The sequence below is a fragment of the Cherax quadricarinatus genome, chromosome 19 (assembly GCF_038502225.1).
Source record: "Cherax quadricarinatus isolate ZL_2023a chromosome 19, ASM3850222v1, whole genome shotgun sequence".
NCBI classification, from domain to species: Eukaryota; Metazoa; Arthropoda; class Malacostraca; order Decapoda; family Parastacidae; genus Cherax; species Cherax quadricarinatus.
In genome coordinates, this window is record NC_091310.1 from 9,175,641 (window position 1) to 9,198,080 (window position 22,440).

General features: G+C 39.1%; 1 protein-coding gene across 2 annotated transcripts in view; it reads left to right on the forward strand.

The window, feature by feature from the left end:
• LOC128688223 (uncharacterized) overlaps window positions 1-22,440 on the forward strand; it is a 598,240-nt gene that overhangs the window by 60,613 nt on the left and 515,187 nt on the right. The window contains exons 3-4 of one of the 2 annotated variants that reach the window (XM_070086550.1): window positions 5,931-6,076; window positions 11,187-18,806. In XM_070086550.1, the coding sequence (XP_069942651.1) occupies window positions 5,931-6,076; window positions 11,187-11,266 (226 nt within the window). In that variant the 3' untranslated portion in view covers window positions 11,267-18,806. Of the gene's footprint in view, window positions 1-5,930; window positions 6,077-11,186; window positions 18,807-22,440 lie in introns of those variants that run through there. The other variant, XM_070086551.1, reaches the window with a different exon arrangement.

The window sequence follows — 22,440 nt, forward strand, 5'->3', positions numbered from 1 at the left end:
CCTCCTGGTATTAGACAATGCCCCTGGTCATCCTACAGACTTGGCAGAGCGACTTTCTGGGGATATGAGCTTCATTAAGTCAAGTTTTTGCCTCCTAATACCACTCCTCTCCTGCAGCCCATGGACCAGCAGGTCATTTCCAACTTCAAGAAACTGTACACAAAAGCTATGTTTGAAAGGTGCTTTGAAGTAACCACAGATACTCTGTTGACTCTAAAGGAGTTTTGGAAGGATCACTTTAATATCCTCAATTGTGTAAACCTTATAGGTAAGGCTTGGGAGGGAGTGACTAAGAGGACCTTGAACTCTGCCTGGAAAAAACTGTGGCCAGAATGTGTAGACAAAAGGGATTTCAAAGGGATTGAGGCTAACCCTGAGAAGCCTATGCCAGTTGAGGAATCCATTGTTGCATTGGGGAAGTCATTGAGGTTGGAGGTTAGTGGGGAGGATGTGGAATAGTTGATGGAGGAGGACAATGACGAACTAACCACTGATGAGCTGCTAGATCATCTTCAACAGCAAGAGGCCAGACCTGAGGAAACTGCTTCAGAGGCGGTGAGAGAGAAATTGAAGAAGTTGTCTACTTCAAAGATTAAGGAAATGTGTGCAAAGTGGCTTGAAGTGCAAAGCTTTTTTGATGAAAATCACCCTGACACAGCTACTGCAAGCCGTGCTGGCAACCTGTACACTGACAATGTTGTGAACCACTTTAGGAAAGTCATAAAGGAACGAGAGGTACAGGCCTCTATGAACAGATATGTTGTGCGACAGAAGTCCAGTGACTCTAAAGCTGGTCCTAGTGGCATTAAAAGAAGGGAAGTAACCCTGGAAAAGGACTTGCTACCTCAAGTCCTAATGGAGGGGGATTCCCCTTCTAAACAATAGGTTCGACACTCTCCCCTCCTCCCATCCCATCAATCATCACCAGATCTTCATTAAAGGTAAGTGTCATGTATTGTATTCTATTAGTAGAGTACATACTACAAACTGTGCATGTCTTCTAAAGTTTGTGTGCATTAAACTTAATATTTCATATGGTAAGTTTTTTTTTTCATACTTTTGGGTGTCTTGCATGGATTAATTTGATTTCCATTATTTCTTATGGGGAAAATTGATTCGCTTTCCGATAATTTTGGTTTACGATGAGCTCTCAGGAACGGATTAATATCGCGAACCGGGGGTCCACTGTAGTGTTTTTTCGTATATTTGTTTATAGTTGTATTTGTGATTTCTTGGTCTCATTTGATAGAATGGAAGACATATTACAGAAATAAAGATGATTTTGATTGGTTTTAGAACTGGAAATGGCTTGAAACTGAGCTCAAATAGCGGAAATGTTAAATTTTTGCCGATGTTCAAGAGTAAACAAATGACCTCACACGTCTAATACACGCCTGCTGGTGGGTCTAATATACGTTCACAAATGTGCTGATATTATTTATACAATTATTACAATATTGCACAACAGTAAATCACCTACTTTTTGGTTTGAATAAAAATTCATTATGCGAATAAAAAATCAAAATAGAATTCATTAGTAAGGCCTGAAAACGTAACTAATGAACAGAGAAAATGTTAGTTTAGTGCCAGGAATGCCTGCATTGTTTATTCTGGACCCTATTTTGAAATTGGAGTACAGTGGACCCCCGCCTTACGATATTAATCCGTTCCTGAGAGCTCATCGTAAACCGAAATTATCATTAGCCTAATTAATTTTCCCCATAAGAAATAATTGATATCAAATTAATCCGTTCCTTACACCCCAAAGTATGAAAAAAAAAATTTTTACCACATGAAATATTAATTTTAATACACACAAACTGAAGAAGACATGCACAATTACTACTCTACTAAGAATAGAATACATGACACTTACCTTTATTGAAGATCTGGTGATGATTGATGGGATGGGAGGAGGGGAGTGTGTGGAAGTTATTGTTTGGAAGGGGAATCCCCTTCCATTAGGCCTTGAGGTAGCAAGTCGTTTTCCGGGGTTACTTCCCTTCTTCTTTTAATGCCACTAGGACCAGCTTGAGAGTCACTGGACCTCTGTTGCACAAGAAATCTGTCCATAGAGCTCTGTACCTCCCATTCCTTTAAGACTTTCCTAAAATGGGCCATAACATTGTCATTGTACAGGTTGCCAACACGGCTTGCAGTAGCTGTGTCAGGGTCATTTTCATCCGTAAAGGTTTGCAGTTCAACCCACTTTGCACACATTTCCTTAATCTCTTTTTTCAATTCCATACTAATTCTCACCCTTTTTACCACAGGGATGGCACTCGAAGCTTTCTTGGGGTCCCCGGTAACTTATTTTGCAGTTACAAGCACTGAAAACACTGGGATAATGTGAAATGTACCGAATGTATGAGTAGATGCGACCGCACTGGCTGTCTTGTAAACACTGGCGCTGAGGCCACATGTGGGATGCGTCCCGGATGAATCACGTAAGGCGTGTTTTATATCGTGAGGCAAGGCAAAATTTTTGCGTTCAAATGCTTTGTATGGCGGATTTAACGTAATGTGATGCATTCGTAAGGCGGGGGTCCACTGTATTTTGAACTTTGCATTAAATTGGCCAAATTACCAATTTCCAATCACTTTATTTTGTAGTTGAAACAGTTGACTTGGCGAATTCTTGTGCTCAATTGATAGAATAGAAGTAATACTAGTGAAATAGCTAAGAATTTGGTCAACTGGAATAATGTAATTGGCCTAAAATGGGAGTCAAAGTCCTCAGAATTGCCGATGCTTAAATATCGCTGACACATCAAAATTCGCGAGAGCATAATTTCGTCAATTTTCCATCAAATTTAGTACTTTTTGTTTTATTACCTTCAGAAAAAGATTCTCTACCATTTCATAAGAAAAAATAAAAAAATTATTTTTTGAAAATTCTTGGACTCTGGTGCACACTTTGAAATTTGGCCTCTGGACCGTGGAAGAGTTAAGATTTATAGTAGTGAGGTAGCAAATAACAGAGTTACAATTAGTACAGCTCTCACTGTTACAGCAGTACACCTATCAAGGGAGGTTCCTTGATGCTGGTGAGGGGCTCTTGGTCTAGGGAATTGGATCTGTGTTCTGGTTCCCTGAATTGAGCCTGAATACCTTTCATCCCCCCCCCTCCCCCTCCCTCCATGTGCTGTATAATCTTACAGGTTTAGTGCTACCCCATGATTATAATAATAATAATACAGCAGTACAATTTTAAGTATGTATTCATGTTTTAAATTGATCAAGTAGTCTTAAACTTTTGGTGATTTTTTTTTTGTGGTTGTTTGTAACTGGTTGAATGTTTAGTGTTGTGTTGGTTAATTGTGGGAGATGATTTTTATGTATAACCCAAAATTGATTGGCAGGCAGGGGACCTTGATTGGCAGGCAGGGGACCTTTTGCTAGTTCAGTCAATGAATTCCAGTTCTTAGGGCCCTTTATGTTCACTGCATTTTTGCATGGGATGAGACGGACATGAGGGATGTCGAAGAGAGCTTTGTGCCTTGTGTTTGTGTGTTGTGTTGTGGCTATCAAGGATAAGTTTGAGAGGAGGGTTCATGTTGGAGTTTAATGTTCTATATACGTATATAGTAGGCACAGTAATGTGAGGACTGAGGAGGGGTTCATCAGGTGGTTCAGACATTTGGAGAGGATGGAATGAAAGAATGAGCTGGAGAGCATATATATATATATATAGTGGAAGGAAGGTGGGGTAGGGGTCGGCCTAGGAAAGGTCAGAGGGAGGGGGTAAAAGAGGTTTTGTGTGTGAAGGGCTTGGACTTAAGCAAGCATGCATGAGCATGTTAGATAGGAGCGAGTGGAGACAAGTAGTAAAAAAAAAGTGTGTGTGGTTAAGATGTTATCAACAAATTTTGTTGAAAATAAGTAAAAGTTTTGGAGTGAGATTAATAAGTTGAGAAAGCCTAGGGAAAGAATGGATTTGTTAGTTAAAAATAGGAGAGGAGAGTTACTAAATGGAGAGTTAGAGGTATTGGGAAGATGGAGGGAATATTTTGAGGAATTATCGAATGTTGATGAAGATAGGGAAGCTGTGATTTCGTGTATAGGGCAAGGAGGAATAACATCTTGTAGGAGTGAGGAAGAAACAGTTGTAAGTGTGGGGGAAGTGCATAGGGCAGTGAGTAGAATGAAAGGGGGTAAAGCAGCTGGGATTGATGGGATAAAGATAGAAATGTTAAAAGCAGGTGGAGATAGAGTTTTGGAGTGGTTAGTGTTTTTATTTAATAAATGTATGGAAGAGGGTAAGGTACTTAGGGATTGCCAGTGTGTGCATAGTTCCTTTGTATAAAGGCAAAGGGGACAAAAGAGAGTATAAAATAGTATAAGGGAACAAGTCTGTTGAGTATACCTGGTAAAGTGTATGGTAGAGTTGTTATTGATAGAATTATGAATTAAGACAGAGAGCAGGATAGCAGATGAACAAGGAGGCTTTAGGAAAGGTAGGGGGTGTGTGGACCAGGTGTTTACAGTGAGACACATAGGTGAACAGCATTTAGATAAGGGTAAAGAGGTTTTTGCAGCATTTATGGATTTGGAAAAGGTGTATGATAGGGTGGATAGGGGGCAATGTGGCAGATGTTGCAAATGTATTGAATAGGAGCTAGGTTATTGAAAGCAGTGAAGAGTTTTTATGAGGATAGTGAGGCTCAGGTTAGAGTTTGTAGGATAGAGGGAGATTATTTTCCAGTAAAAGTAGGCCTTAGACAAGGTTGTGTGATGTCACCGTGGTTGTTCAGTATATTTATAGATGGGGTTGTAAGATAAGTGAATGCTCAGGTGTTGGAAAGTGGGGTGGGATTAAAAGATAAAGAATCTAACATAAAGTGGCAGTTGTCATAGCTGCTCTTTGCTGATAATGCTGTGCTGGGAGATTCTGAAGAGGAATTGCAGAGGTTAGTGGATGAGTTTGGTAAGGTATTTAAAGGAAGGAAATTAAAAGTGAATATAGGAAAGAGTAAGATGTTGAGGATAAAAAAAAAAATAGGTAATGAAAGATTGTATATCAGATTGGAGGAAGGGAGTATGAAAGAGGTGAATGTATTCAGATATTTGGGAGAGGACTTGTCAGCAGATGGGTCTGTGAAAGATGAGGTGAATTATAGAATTGTTGAGGGGAAAAAAAGTGAGTGGTGCACTCAGGAGTGTATGGAGACAAAGAACATTATCCTTGGAAGTAAAAAAGGGGAATGTATGATACCAATGCTCCTATATGGGTGTGAAGCATGGGTGGTGAATGTTGTAACAAGAAGCTGGAGGCAGTGGAGATAGTGTGTCTGAGGGCAAAGTGCAGTGTGAATATAATGCAAAGAATCATAGTTTGGAAATTAGGAGGTGCATGGTTACTAAAAGTATATTATCTAGGGGGTTGAGGAGGGGTTGTTGAGGAGATTCGGACATTTAGTGTCTGAAGGGAAGGTGGAGGGAAGGCAGGGTAGGGGTCGGCCTAGGAAAGGTTGGAGGGAGGGGGTAAAGGAAGTTTTGTGTGCGAGGGGCTTGGACTTCAGCAAGCATTTGTGCGCGTATTAGATAGGAGGGAGTGCAGACAAATGGTTTTTAGGACCTGATATGCTGTTGGAGTGTGAGCAGGGTAACATTTATTAAGAGATTCAGGGAAACTGGCAGGCCAGACTCGAGTCCTGGATGTGGGAAGTACAGTGCCTGCACTCTGAAGGAGGGGTGTTGGTAAGTTGCACTTTTATAACTGTAGTGTAGGTACGCCTCTTGCAAGACAGTGATGGAGGGAATGATGGCGAAAGTGTTTTCTTTTCTGGGTCACCCTGCCTTGGTGGGAAATGGCTGATGTGTTAAAAAAAAAAAATATTGGAAAAGAAATAGCTCGAATATTTGTTAATGACCTATCACTTTGCCTTGACGTTGTTTTTAGTTTTTCATGTTTGGGTATTTATTAACAGGTATGTACAAGATTCCTGCAATGCATTCGTCAAGACCTGGCACATATGGAAGTGGTCCAGCACAAGTAGAAGGAATGAATCAGCAGTTGGGAGGGATGAACCTTGGTCCTTCAGCTGCACCTCCACAAGACATGCAGCAAAACATGGTTGGTTTTAACAGTTATTGGAATGGCAGAGTAGTATAGCATTCTTGTAATTCGTACCATATTGTTTTTCACTAATATAGGAAATGACTTTTAGATGTATACTTCATTTTTATATGAACATTATTAATCACTAGTTAATGTTGTACAGTAGGACCCACTTATATGGCAGGTTAGGATCCAGGCGACCGCTGTAAAGTGAAAATTGCCATAAAGCGAATCACTTTCATTTATAAATGCATATAAGTGTTTCATAATTTGTTTACACTATCATATATTAAGTTTTAAATACAACTAGGCATTAAAAAAAGTAAAAAAGTAAAATACACATACAGTACACTCATTATGTACCATAAAATATTTGTAGTTTTAATGTAGGATGATAAGTGAATAGTATTTATTGTAGGAAGTCAGGTGGTAGGTATGGTAGCTCGCCTGACTTCCACGCCTACATGTAATATACGACATTTAAAGTGGCCCAGAATGATAAAATACATGCACAGTACACTCATTACTTACCTTAAAATGTGTAGTCTTAATTTAGGGTGAGAGGTGAGTATTGTAGAAAGATGTAGTAACTCGCCTTGCTACCACACCTACACAAAATGTATGACTTAAATTTATTATTATTATTATTATTATTATTATTATTATTATTATTATTATTATTATTATTATTATTATTATTATTATTATTATTATTATTATTATTATTATTATTATTATTATTATTATTATTATTATTATTATTATTATTATTATTATTATTATTATTATTATTATTATTATTATTATTATTATTATTATTATTATTATTATCATCATCATCATTGACATAACTTGTTCACTGAGAGAACGAGTAAATGACATAGGCAGAGAATGTAAACAAACAAACGCGTATTAATACTTGTCTGGTTATACTTCATACCCGTTCGTTCTCCATATGTTTGTGAAGCTTTTACCACAGTACAAATACCTTACATTGTGTACAAGTTGTGTTCATGTTGGTGAAGTAGAATAAATAACAGCAACACTCCCACTGTCATGCAAACACACCATTTTTAGAGGGAATGATGCTCTGAGTGAAAGCATAGGAAAGGAATAATTTTCTACAGTTGCCCCAGTAATACAGGTCTCCCTCCACATTTGTGTGGGTTAGGGGATCAAGAACCAATGCATCCCAACCCCTTAAACCAGTTCTATTCGCAGATGACACTACATATGTCTACTCCCATTCAGACCCAGCTGTGCTTGAAAACACTGTAAACAATGAACTGCTAAAGATATATGCTTGGATGATGACCAACAAACTCACACTTAATATAGAAAAAACTTACTTCATGCTGTTTGGCAACAGTCTCTCAGATATTCAACTCAACATACTGTTAAATGGTTCCCCTATATCAAGACACACGGAGGGCAAATTTCTAGGTCTTCTCCTTGATTGTAATATTAAATTTCAGTCCCATACCCATCACATAGCCAAGAAAATTTCCAAATCAGTAGGAATCCTTTCCAAGATATGCTATTATGTACCACAAACAACTCTCCTTACCTTGTACCACTCTCTAATATATCCTTACCTCACATATGGTATCTGTGCCTGGGATCAACCACAGCCAACCACCTTAGACCCTTAATAATCCAACAAAAAGCTGCTGTGCGGGTGATAACCAGCTCCTGCGCTAGACAGCACACACCACCACTTTTCAAAAGACTCGACTTGCTAAATATACAAGACATACACTCTTATTATTGTGCCTGCTACATATACAGAACTTTAAACTCCACTGTAAACCCCCTCCCTTCCCCTAAAACTACTCCTTGACAGTTACAACAGATTGCACAGTCACAATACAAACCATAAGGCCCTTTTCAACATCTCTCGAGTAAAACTCGCTATGCAAGAACGTTATGCACACAAAAGGCCCAAAGATCTGGAACTCGCTACCGGAACAAGTCAAGGATCCCCAGACAACTTATAAATTTAGGACCCTGCTATAAAATCATATCTCACAATATTAACCAAATCAACCAAACATCTACTGACTAGTTTTATCATGTGACCTGGCTTTTAATTCTGCCATTCCATAAAATATTACCACCTGCACCATTCCTTGTAAATTAGATTTTGTACTAAGTATACATAAGATTTATTAAGTCCAAACAAGATTGTAAAACAGCTAATCTTATCTAGTTTTAATTAGTTACTATGTATTAGGATTAGTTTGCCGGAAATGCCTCGGCATGATAGTGGTTATCTTTGTACTTAGCAAATCAAAATTGTAATTACACATTTTAACCTTTACAAAGAAATAAAATTATTATTATTGGAGAATTGCAAATGTTTGGTGCACAAATATATTGTAGGGAAATATAATAATATTTACTTAGCCTAACAATACTGCTTCCTTAACCTGTTGAACCATGAACAATCAAAAAACACATGAAAACATCGTGAAATATTGTACTAGTGCCAGCCCTTTGGTAAAGAAGGTGAGAAAGACTATAGAATTCAAGAAAGAACTCATAGCAGAGTACCAAAGTGGAGGAGGAAGAGAGAGGGGAGAATGTGCCTTCGTTGATTCAGTGATTCTACAACATGTGTGACACTAAAGCAGCACGAGTCAATAAAGGCTATAGCGCCAGTCAGTGATAAAGTGTAGCATTAACAGTGTAGCAAGAAAGTTAAGCGATTAATCGATAGAAAAAGGACAGCACGAACCTAACTCCTCCAATGTTGTTGGAGATATATAGGGCTAGTCCAATGTTGTTGGAGATATATAGGGCTACTGAGAACACCGATGCCTCTGCTTGCCTTCACCACTATGTACGGCTTATGCTCTCAGAGGCCCTTTCAACAAATCGACCGTATCCCACCGAGGTGGGGTGGCCCAAAAGGAAAAACGAAAGTTTCTCCTTTTACATTTAGTAATATATACAGGAGAAGGGGTTACTAGCCCCTTGCTCCCGGCATTTTAGTTGCCTCTTACAACACGCATGGCTTATGGAGGAAGAATTCTGTTCCACTTCCCCATGGAGATAAGAGGAAATAAACAAGAACATGAACTAGAAAGAAAATAGAAGAAAACCCAGAGGGGTGTACATGTATGTGTAGTGCAACCTAAGTGTAAGTAGAAGTAGCAAGACATACCTGAAATCTTGCATGTTTAAGACAGACAAAAGACACCAGCAATCCTACCATCATGTAAAACAATTACAGGCTTTCGTTTTACACTCACTTGGCAGGACAGTAGTACCTCCTTGGGCGGTTGCTGTCTACCAACCTACTACCTAGGCCTGGTTTTGTCTGAGAAGTGAAGCATACGTAACATTAGCACAAATCGATTCACTGGCATTATATCACTGAAACCTGGGGTTGCAATCAGGCGGTCTGTTGACCAGTATGATTTCACTCTGTGCTTATACACATGTGGCATAAGCATTATTGTGGCAAAGAAAAGATACATCTCAGCCACAGTTGTCTCCTTCCACTGGTGTAGACGTGATTTTGGTGAAAATATGTTTGCCATGGTGTACTCGTAGTATCTGTTGCTTTCCCTGACAATAATTTCCATCAGGAGTTCGTCAAAGAATAACTCGAAACATTCCAGTTCAGTGGCATTGTTCACCAGTGCACAACATGCCCGTATTCCACTTTGGCTTTCATCAAACTGGTGGGGATTTGGAACAAAATTGACAGCTTCCTGCCAATCCCAGGTGCGGTCTGCTGGTGGGTACTGGACATTGACAGGTGGTTGTGGAGGTTGTGGTTGTGGAGGCTGGTGTGGTGGGTGGGTGGGGTATGGTGGCCTTTGTTGTAGACCAGCTGAGGCAGCGGCATGGGTGGCAGCGGCGTGGGTGGCAGTGGCGTGGGTGGCAGTGGCGTGGGTGGCAGCAGCGTGGGTGGCAGCATGGCCCACTGCTTGTGCCTCACGCCCAGCACCACCACCACCACCACCATGCACAATTTCCATCCCAATTGCAACAGTATCATCGTCATTTTCACTGTCAGTTCCTGTTGTACAGCCACGGGATGTACTCCGAGATGTAGTCCTTCCCCTTGGAATAGCATATGGCACACTACCAGAGCGCATATATCGTCGTATATACTGACGCTTCACTGGGAAATATTGCACTTCACTATCACTGCTGGAACTAGTTTGAAGAGCTTGTAGTTCATAATCACTATCACTATCATCACAAATGCTCACATCTGAGTCTGGGATTTTGGAAAATAGGAGTTTCCTCTTTGATTCTGGTACAACTGAGCATTGACAAGACAGCCCAGCAGCAGAGGTGGAATGCTGAGGGTCGTCTGGCTTTTCCTCACTATTACCGATATTATGGTCATTAGTTTCGGTCAAAACCTCACCAAAACTTTGAAACTCGTCTTCACTGGCACTTCCATCTGTATTAGAACTGTCACTGGGGAACAAAAGTGTCCCAATTCACTGAGGAGTGAGGAACTTCTTACCGCAAGGCATGGTGGACATTGTGTACTAAGATGGCGTTCCCACAATGCACCACTGGGTCCCAGATTTTTTTCCTACTGCGCACACCCACCACACAGACCCATTCTCTCACATCTAGGCCTACCAGCCTTTTCCCGCGAGATTTGACAGCGCTAGAATTTATGCGTACTAGTACGTCAAAAACCCCTGCGCGTAAGCCGTACTAGTACAACCGAAATCTCGAAAGGGTTAACGGGCTTCGAACATTCGCGAATGGCCAGCCGGCCAATCATATTTAACATATGTCATTACGTATATTAGGAATTGTGGCGGCAGCAGAGTTTGTTTGGAGACAGGACAAGATGGTCCTTCAATTTGACACTAATATCAACTCTACGGCTTACTTATCTTTCACAATTGATCTAATATGATATAATAACCAATATTAATAACAGTATTAACTATTAATAACAGTAATAACCACTCGTTATTAATATTAATAATAAATTCTGTAGAAAAATGTGCTCTTCATTTAAAAAAAAATTATTTTTCAAAATATACCTTGCGCCACGCGAGCGAACGTAGATCTACGTTTGGACAGTTTAAAGGTTAAAATTGATAGGAAGTTTAAAATCTTTGTTTATTGCATTGATTTTCAGACTGGGTGCTGCAGCACCTAAGGATACCCACTGCCCAGCCCACTCCACCTACCAGCCACCCCACCACCAGCCACACATAATAAATACACCATCCACCACAAACATCTGTTTAAAAGTAATCATGGCCATATGTGAAAAATTCTTTTGGAGAAACGTGAGGGGCATTGATTGTGAAATTTGTGGTAAAATATCACATACGTATATCATGTACAAAGCTTCATGCAACCATGACAGATGACCAAAAACAGTCATTTCTGGATTTGCCCCAGTGAAAGGGACAGCTGGTTAAGCATAAGAGAGGTACTGAAAAGTGAAAACCTAGAAAGCATAAGGAAGTTTCTAAGGAGCTTGCCAGAATTATACAAAGAGTAGAAAACTGGGGAAAAGGAACAAGAAAAGGAGGAAAATGCAAATAGAGGTGAAAACCAAGGAGTGGAAGTAAGACTGGAAAATGTCATACAGAGCAAGTCGGAAAAGAAGGAAACAGGGATACATAACATAGCGGAAAGGGAAAGGGAGGAAGAGAAAGCTAGAGCAGGAACAAACGAAAACGAGCAAAGGGAAGAAATTAGCTTAGAAGAAAGTGAACAAGAGAACTCGGATCAGGTGGCAGAACTTAGGAATGACATAAAATCAATAAATATAGGTAGTCAGAACATTTGCCGATACTATGCTAAAGGTATGTGCCTATATGGCAGAGATTGTTGGAATAAATACACCAGAAAATGTGCGAACATCCTGAGGAAGGGAAAGTGTCGTTTCAACAAAGAGTGCAGCAGATACTTCCATCCAGTAATGTGTTAAGCTTCAACACAGTCCAGAGAATGTTATGACCTGAGCTGCCCAGACCATCAAGTAAAAGGAACGCGGCACTACAGAGTTAGCAGAGAAAGGGGAATTGAACAGCATTCTTTTTTAGACAAAGAGAAAAGATCAAAACAAAGGAAGAGACAAACAGGGAGAATGGTACAGAGAGGACTGGTGGGCAGTAAAATGGGGCGTACCAAACCAGGCATCAGCCCATCAAGGCCGAATAAGCAAACAAACGCGAAACCAGTACTGGAGGAACCAGGGGCGTGTACACCAGGGGACATACCAGGTAGTACACCACAAGTGGTACTAATGAAACAAAGCGAGACAAAACATCCCACTTGGTAATTCCTGCTTCATACTTGCAAATATACAGGGTTTGAAATCAAATAAAAATGACAGTTATGTCAGTGGGCTCCTAACAGAAGTGTATAATGAATGCCATGTTCGGAGCATTTACAGAAACACATACAAGGGATGTTTTGGACGGAGATATAAAGATAGAAAACTACATTTACAGTGGAACCTCAAATACCAAACTTAATCCGTTCCAGGAGCTGGTTCTAAATTTGAAAAGTCTGAAAAGCGAAGCAATATTTCCTACAAGAAATAATGGAAATACAATTAATCCGTTACAGAAACCCAAAAATATTCACAAAAAAATACATTTTATAGAGATTAATTACAGTTTTACATACACACAATAAATACTTAAGTTTTTAATTATGCATATAAATATAAAATAACATTTTTACTTACCTTTATTGAAGATTGGTGATGGCATCTGGAAGATAGGGAGGAGGAGAGTGGAAGTTGGGGTTAGTGTTTGGAAGGAGAACGCCCCTCCATGAGGACTTCAGGTAAAGCCCTCTCTGGGTTTACTTCCCTTCTGTCTTTTAATGCCACTAGGACCAGCTTGAGAGTCACTGGACTCCTGTCTCACAAAATAACTGTCCACAGTCCTCTGTTTCTGGCGCCTCTTTAACATTTCCCTAAAATGGGACATGGTTCTGTCACTGAACTTGTTGCAAAGGTGGCTTGTTTCGGCTTGCTCAGGGTGGCACTTCTGCACAAACATTTGGACATCATTCCACTTGGCACAAATCTCCTTAACCCTTTGAGGGTCGACAGGCCCTCTCCGAAACTCGTTCTCAGAGTCAGCCAAATTTAAAAAAAAAAAAAATTATCTTATGAAAAGATAGAGAATCTTTTCCCGATCATAAGGACACCAAAAGTTTGAAATTTGATGGAAAACTTACGGAATTATGCTCTCGCAAAGTTAGCGGTCTTGGCGATGTTTACGCATCGGCGATTTTGCCCACTTTGAGCCCCATTTTCGGCCAATTCCACTGTACTAGTCGACAAAAAACATGAATATTTCGCTAGAACTCCATTTTTTCTATCGAATGGGTGCAAGAAACCACCCATTTATGAAATTCAACTATCCAGTACAGTGGTCAGAATTTAGCAATTTTGCCAATTTCACACAAATTTCAAAAGATGCCAATTTCCGAATAGGGTCCAGAATAAACAAGAAAGACATTCCTGGCACTAAAATGACATTTCCTCTGGTCATTAGTCACATCTCAAGGCCCCTCTTATATTCTTTTGCTTTCCACTTTGAATTTTTATTCTCACAAAAAATAAAAGATTTACTGTTATGCAGACTACTGCATTAGTGTAAAAAATGGTATAAATATTATTGGTGCACTTGTGAAAGAATATTAGACTTGCCAGTTGATGTGTATTGCACACTTGGCACGATTTGTTTACTTTTGAAATTTGGTAAAAATCGAACATTTCTGCTACTTTGAGCTCAATTTCAAGGTACCTTTCATTGTAAAACCAGTCAAAATCATCTCAATTTCTGTAATATGTCTTCCATTCTATAAAATGAGACCAAGAAAACAAGAATACAACAATAAATACCATACGAAAATACAGTGCAAAGTCGCTGTTTTATTCCAAAAAAATGGTCAGTTTTTTTTTTCTCATTATGCACTGTGTGCTGCAGGATTTTTTTTAGACTGTGCACACTGACCACATAGACCCATTCTTTCATATGAAGGCCTACCAGCTTTCTCCCACTAGATTTGAGGGCGCTAGAATTTAGGCGTACTAGTACGTCAAAAACCCTGGGTCGTAAGCCGTACTAGTACGTCCGAAACCCTCAAAGGGTTAATCTTTGAAGAAGGCACCTCATCCACTCCCTCTTCCTCCTCCTCTGAAGCAAGTTCCTCAGCTGTGGTCTGATACTGCTCCAGATGAAGCTCTTGCAGCTCTTAGTGGTTAGCTCTTCCCTGTGGTCCTCCACCAACTCTTCCACATCCTCAGCACTCACCTCCAGCCCCAGGGTGTTCCCCAATGCCACAATAGAGTCCACAACAGGCAGAGGGTCAGCTGGGTCAGGGACAGGGCCAGGGTCAGCCTCAAACCCTTCAAAATCCCTCTTTTGGACAGAATCTCGCCACAATCTTCTCCAAGCCGAGTTCAAAGTCCTGGAAGTCACTCCCTCCCAAGCCTTATCTATAAGGCTTATGGAGCTGTAGATACTGAAGTGATTCCTCCAGAAGTCTTTTAGGGTCAGCTTAGTGTCTGTGGTCACTTGAAAGCACTTTTCAAACACTGCTTTTGTGTAGAGTTTTTTGAAGTTAGAAATGACCTGCTGGTCTATGGGCTGGAGGAGAGGAGTGGTGTTAGAAGGCAACAACTTCACCACTATAAAACTGAAGTCCCAAGACAAGAGGTCTAATAAGTTTGGAGGATGAGCAGGAGCATTGTCCATTAACAGGAGGCACTTGAGTGGCAAATTATTGTCTAGGAGGTATTTTCTCACACTGGGGCCAAACACTTCATGGGCACACTCTTTGAAAATTTGCCTTGTGACCCATGCCTTATTATTTGCTTACCACAAGACACACAACTTGTTCTTTATGACAGTTTTTCTTAAACACACTGGGATTTTCTGAATGATACACAAGTAAAGGTTTCACTTTCAAATCACCACTAGTGTTAGCACAGGATAAAAGAGTAAGCCTGTCTTTCATAGGCTTGTGTCCTGGCAGTGCCTTTTCCTCTTGAGTAAAGTAGGTCCTCTTTGGCATTTTCTTCCAAAACAAGCCTGTTTCAGCACAATTGAACACTTGTTGGGGTTGGAATTTTTCAGTGTTTATGTACCCCTTAAACACCTTTACAAACTTCTCAGCCGCCTGTTTGTCTGAACTGGCTGCCTCACCACGCCTTACAACATTGTGTATGCCACTGCGCTTCTTAACCCTTAAATTCAAATTCAAAGTTTATTCTCTATAAAGATTACAATGTTGAATTTACAGAATTTGGTTGTTGTGTGGTTTACATGTAGTTAAATAATGATTACAGAGTGTACCACTAGAACGCCTAGCATGGCTAGGCATTTCGGGCAGACTTAATTTAATTCTTTATTTTAAAATATTACAAATTATGAGGTAAGTTGGTATTATGGCTAAGTGACTAAATACTAGTTTGTGAGTTTAGCAATGTGAATGCTTTTGTTTTGGCACAGTACATAGTTTCAGTATTGGAGTATCATAGGATTCATTATTTTAAGATTGAGATTAATATTTCTGTTTATGGTCAAATGGGTGAGTGAGTGTAAGTGTGAACCACCAGGTGGTATTCGTGTAGTTAGTTGATGGGGTTTATCAGGGAGATAAGATGTTTTCTAATGGTAGTTTTGAAGGTGATGAATGTGTCTGCAGTTCTAGAGTTCTCAGGTAGGGTGTTCCAGATTTTAGGTCCTTTGACATACATTGAATTTTTGTAAAGGTTTAGTCGGACATGGGGAATGTCGTAGAGATGTTTGTGTCTGGTGTTATGCCTGTGGGTTCTGTCACAACTATCAAGAAAGCATTTTAGGTCAAGGTTGATATTGGAGTTTAAGGTCCTGTAGATGTAGATTGCACAGTAGTAAGTGTGGATGTACTGAACAGGGAGTAAGTTTAGATCTATGAAGAGTGGGAGGATGTGTTGCCAGGGATGGGATTTAGTGATTATTCTTACTGCAGCTTTTTGTTGGGTTATTATTGTCTTTAGGTGTGTTGCTGCAGTTGATCCCCAAGCACAAATAGCATAGGTGAGGTATGGATAAATAAGTGAGTGGTATAGTGTGAGAAGGGCATTTTGCGGCACGTAGTATCGTATCTTGGAGAGGATCCCAACTGTTTTTGATACTCTTTTGGTTATGTGTTGGATATGGGTGCTGAAATTCAGGTTGTTGTCAAGGTATAGGCCTAGGAATTTGCCCTCATTATGTCTGGTAATTAGAGTGTTGTCGATCTTAATGTTAATTTGTGCATCTCCTGCTCTGCTACCAAACATAATATAGTAGGTTTTGTCAGTATTAAGCGTAAGTTTATTGGCTGTCATCCAAGTCGATATTTTGATCAGTTCCTCGTTAACAATGGTGTTGAGGGTGGCAAGATTAGGGTGAGAGATGACATAAGTCGTGTCGTCAGGTGTTGGGATACGTTTGGAAGATCATTGATGTATATGAGGAAGAGCAGGGGGACCAAGGACACTTCCCTGCGGAACTCCAGTATCAAGTGGCCGTATTGTTGATGCTGTGTCTTTAATGGTAACATACTGATACCTATTAGTAAGGTAAGATTTGAAATAAGCAAGCGCATGGCCTCTTATACCGTAATGGTCAAGTTTGTGGAGTAGGATGTCGTGGTCTACTGTGTCAAAAGCTTTTCTTAGGTCAATAAAAATTCCTAGTGGATATTCCTTATTTTCCAATGCTGTGTAAAGCAGATCTAGCATTTTTATGATTGCATCATTAGTGCTTTTATTTTTCCTAAATCCAAATTGGCAGGGGTTGAGTATGTTTTGTGCTGTTATAAATGAATATAGTCTCCTGTGCACGAGTTTCTCAAAGATTTTGGATAGCAATGGTAAGTTTGATATTGGCCTATAGTTGTTTAAGTCTGTAGGGTCACCACCTTTATGTATTGGTGTAACCCTTGCCATCTTGAGTAGTTTCGGGAAGGTGCTAGTTTCTAGTGACTTGTTAAAAAGTAATGAAATAGCATGCGAAAGGATATGGGCCGCTCGCTTGTACAGTAATGGTGGGACATTAGACAGATTCCCTGAGTTGTTTTTAAGTGACTTTATAATCTCGGTGACTTCCGAGGGCTCAGTTGGTGCAAGATAGAAGGAATTTGGGAAATTCCCATCTAGGTAGTCCCCGGCATGGGCATTAGTATGTGGGATTTTATTGGCGAGATTAGATCCTATGGTTGAGAAGAAGTCATTTATCTTGTTAGCTGTGTCAGTGGGATGTAGTGGCGTTTCATTAGGTTTAGTTTGGACAATATTCTTGTTTTTTTTCAGTTTGTGGGTCCCTAGAATCTGAGAGAGTGTTTCCCAGGTCTTTTTTATATCCTCTAGTGTCTGGGAATCTACTGGAGTAGTATAGTTGTTTGGCTTTCTTTATTACTTTGGTGAGAAGTGATGAATAGTGTTTAAGAATATCTTTGTGTATTAAGCCCTGTCTATATTGCTTTTCATATTGGTGTTTCTTGTCAATGGATTTCAGAATGGTGCTGGTTAGACATGGGCAACCAAGCCGTTTGTTTGTGATCTGTTTCGTTTTTATAGGACAATGTTTGTTGTATAGTCTAAGTAATTTGTTAAGAAAAATGTCTGTCCAGTCATTAATACCATTGGCCTTGGAGAATTTTGTAGGCCAGTCAACAATCTCTAGGTCAGTTGTGAACTTCCTTATTGAGGCCTCGTCATGGAGTCTAAATGAGACTTTGTTGTATTCAAGTGGTGGTTTATTAATGTTTGTCAGGAGGAAGGTAGGGTAGTGGTCTGTAGTGCTATCTGTGATTATCCCTGATTTAAGGGGGGCTAGTATATTGGTCCATATGTGGTCTATTATGGTTGCACTTGTCTCAGTGAGCCTGGTTGGTTTAGTTATTGTTGGTATGAGAAGTGTGTTGTTCATATTGTTGATGAAATCAGTTACAGGCTGATCATCTAGTAAGCCAAGGTTGATGTTGAAGTCTCCAGCTAAGAGAAGGTGGTGCTTATTCATTTGTCTGTTTGTTATTAGTGACTTTAATTTCTCACTGAAATTTGGGATGTTTGTGTGGGGTATCTGGTAAATGCCACCGATTGTTATAGGTGATCAATCATCTTCTAGGTTTAAATTATGGTTATTTATATCCTGAGTTATGTGTTGAGTTCTAGTACTGATATCTGTAGTGGTGGGAAGCTTGGATAAGTATATAGCTAGAGTATTTTGGTCATATAGAGTATAGTCACTACTACACATAATGAAGTTGATGTTGTCTATGTGTTGTGCTGGAATGAACTAAAGTACAACTAGGTATAAACTAGTAATATAAAAATACAAATTTAAAATAGAACAAGACTCTCACTTGTAATTGCACTAAGGTCTAATATAATGACTTGTGGAGTCTATGTTTTGAGCTAGAATGAGCTATAGTACAACTAGATTTAATCTAATAATATAAAAATACAAATTAAAAATAGCACCAGTCTCTCACTAGTAATTGCAGTATGGTCTAATATAATGAATTTGGTATTGACTATAGTACAACTGAGTTTAATCTAATAATATAAAAAAGGCACAAGACTCTCAATTGTAATTGCACTAAGGTGTTATACAAGTTGTTTACAAGAATTAGAGTATAACTAGATTTAAATTGACAAGATAAAATATACAAGTTAAGGTAGCAAAAGAATAAAAAAAAAAGTAGAAAAAAAAAAGATATGTGAGGTAGTTGGTATTAGTTAGCAAAAGATAGTTAAGGGCCTTGAACAATAATATAATTGAAATATACACTAATTGCACACACAATATAGTCACTAAGATATGAAAACAATCTTAGAGTAGGAATTATAATATAAACTTATAATATAAAAATACAAATTGAAATGGTACTTGCAATTGCACTAGAGTCTTCAAGCTGGCACTGGACAAGCACCTAAAGTCAGTTCCTGATCAGCCGGGCTGTGGCTCGTACGTTGGTTTGCGTGCAGCCAGCAGCAACAGCCTGGGTGATCAGGGGCTGATCCACCAGGAGGCCTGGTCACAGACCGGGCCGCGGGGGCGTTGACCCCCGAAACTCTCTCCAGGTAAACTCCAGAGTCTGGTATAGGTTGTTGACAAGATCAAGAGTATAACTAGATTTAAATTGACAAAATATAATTCACAATTAAAGTACCAAAAGAATAATAGTAAAAAATAACAATGGTAATGTCTTGGTTATAATATGATAGTAAGATGGTAGACAGGTACACAGGTACAAAGGATAATATAAAGGTTGGAGTTGAACATATAAACTTGAAAATTTGGCAACAAAATGTTATGGGAAGTATAAAATAATGTTTAATGTACAAAAGTAAAATTGACTGGTAGTAAATATGGTGTTTAATAAAATTTTAGTAAGTAATAATGATTACAAAAAAAGTGAAAAAGTAATGTTTATTTCATTCAATATTGCACTGGTAGTTATACTAGAGGTTATATGGCAGTACAAGGTAATTAAGAGTACTCTAAGATAGTAAATGTGGTATTAAAACAGGTAAAGGTAATTAGACAAGTAATGGTTATTAAATGTCAAAAATGTTAAGAGTAAATTGTAATTATAGTAAAAATGATAATTATTAATTTTAGTAAGTAATATCAGTTGATAGTATTTAAAAAAATATGAGGTAGTAATATGGACAGAGAAAGTATCAATTCAGCTGTTTAAGCAAACAATAGTAAATAAGAAAATTACATAAGGTGACTTATGCTTACTAGTAAAATCACAAAATGAGGTAGTTGATTATTTAATTACTAAGAGATTGTACAATGAAATTTGAACAATAATGGAGCAAAACATACACTACACTACGTAGGCTTTTAAGTTGGACATTGTTTAGTTATTCTCTGTAAGATTAGTATCCCTGAGAAATCGTGATAGATCATTCTCGTTCGTGATTGTGTACAGTTGACCTACATTTGTTTTCCTAACAAGAATTTTCCCATCCCGTGTGAAGCATTGGTGTACATAGTGTCGTTATTCTCCCGCTTAAGTTTTCTGACTCTATACAGGAGGTTCTGACGTTTTTTGATAAGACACTTGTTTATGTATACCTCTTTCTTTACTTTAATAGATGCAATAATTAAGTCTTTTTTCCTGTCATGTGAGTGGAATCTAAGCATAACACTTTTTCTACCATGGGATCCTAGTAACTTGGCTTCTTTTATTTCTGACTCTGGTACAATAACACTTGTTTGGTTGGAGATGCATGTCTTTAGGGTATCTGGATCATTGGTCATACCTGAGAGACTACTTGGTAGGTTGAATCCGGGGAAGAGAGGGGAGGATGGGCTGGTGGCAGCCATGTTTGTTGTTATTGTTGTGGTGTCGCCTTGAGTGGTTGTGAGTGGGGTGGTTGCTGGGCCGGCGTCCTCCTGGCTACACTTGTTGAATAGTTGATTTTTCGGTGTTTTCTTGCTGGCCTTGGTGCTGTTTCCTCTTAGATTGCGCCTCATAATACTACAGGAATTGTTGTAGTTAAGAAGAAGTTGTAGTTATACAAAGCTTAGGGTTACGTTGTTCAGCTGGCAGCGGGGTGTTGCTTTCGGTTTGTGGGCAGTCTTCCTTTGATCTCTATTATTTTCGATTTGTAGGTTTCACTGTTGGTAATCTTTGGTCATTCTGGGTGCTACGTTGGGTAGTGCAGTTTTGCTTGTAACTAGGTCATCATAGGAGCATTGGTAGCTCTGATAGTTGGAGAAAAGTACGGAGCTTGGAAGTCGCTGCTGCCGGTGCCGCTGAGGGTTAAGATGTCCAAACGTGTATATACATTCACTCGTGCAGTGCCCCGAATATTTTGAAAAAAAAAAAAATTATAGAAAAAAAAGAGCCATTTTTTTAGTGTTTTAGAATAAAAAAAATTAGGGTAAGTACTTAAAGATATGAGGCTGAGAAGTTGGCACTGGATGCTCATGTGACGGCAACATGGAGTCCTGCCACTTGCATAAGTGTTGCCGATATACCTTTTTTTCTATTTTTCATATTTTATATAATTTTTTTGTTCTGATAATTACAGTTTATAGTAGTTCTTGTCATTTCATAACCAATCTTTGTTCTGACACTAGTATTAGGTACTGAAATTGTAATTAAATTGTCACAAACACATTGACAGGTGGACATTTACACCTGCCTTGGTCATTTACTATTGTCTTGGAATATAAGCAAGGCATTTAACCCTTTACCGCGCGGTGCCTCAATATTGAGGCACCAAAAGTATGGTTTTCATGGTGCCATAGACACAAAGCATATGCTCCCAGAGACTTCTTGTCTCAATCCAGCCAATCACACACCTTCTGGGCGGAGCTTGAAGGTGGCAACACTTTTGTATTGTCCACTGCTATTGGCTGGGAGCTCCTCGAGTGTTCAGTACTGCTTGACTTGTTGAAGGAGCAGCATTTTGACCCTCACTCTCCTGATATTTCACTAATTTACACCACTCCAGAATGTCGGTAAGCTTCCGAATCTGTTTCCAGTGTATTATTGAATGTTTGAACCTCATTTTGAGATGCAAATGAATTGCCTGAGGCATTGAGAAGTAACAAATAAATGCACTTGAAGTTTTGTTTACCTTTTTGGTATCAATATTGAGGCCCGGCCTGACAATGGTAGATTATCACTTACTGTTTTTGTATCAATATTGAGGCCCGGCCTGACAATGGTGATAAGAAATGTGCCAATGAAGGTATCATATATCATGGATTAACATATCATAATTAGACCGTCTTTGTCACTGATAGCTAACAATTGCATGCTGAATCAAATTCATTAATATATGAGTAATTTTACCTTGTAAATTTATCAAATTTGCTCATATGGAATGCTCATTTTGTGTTTTCTGTTCATTTCATTTGAACACAAATGTGTTTTATGGATCAAGGGCTCAAAGAAGAAGGGATTACATCATGCCAGAGTTACATGATGACAGTGACCCTAATGAGGAAGTGGATTCTGGAGATGATTATGAGCCACAGGCAGAAGCTTCTTCTTCAAGTGAAGATGAACATGAAGATTTGTCTAAGAGAAGTGGGCAAGTTAATGTAAAACGAAGAAATGTACAAAAACAAGCAGTTAAAGATGACGAGGTTGAGGTAGATGAAACAACTGTCAACAACACTAATGCCACCTGGAGCAAACTTGACATAACAAATATCCATTACTTGACTATGAACATGAGGTACCAACACAGAGGAGGAGAAGAAAATGCCTATAAGTTCCAAGGTTGTTATTTGCCTTGCAAAGACTATGGACCACACAAAGACCAGTGCAATTTATGCAGATAACTTCTTTACCAGTTCGCCTCTAGTGAAATATCTGCATGCTACATTCAATTGCAGGTACACAGGCAC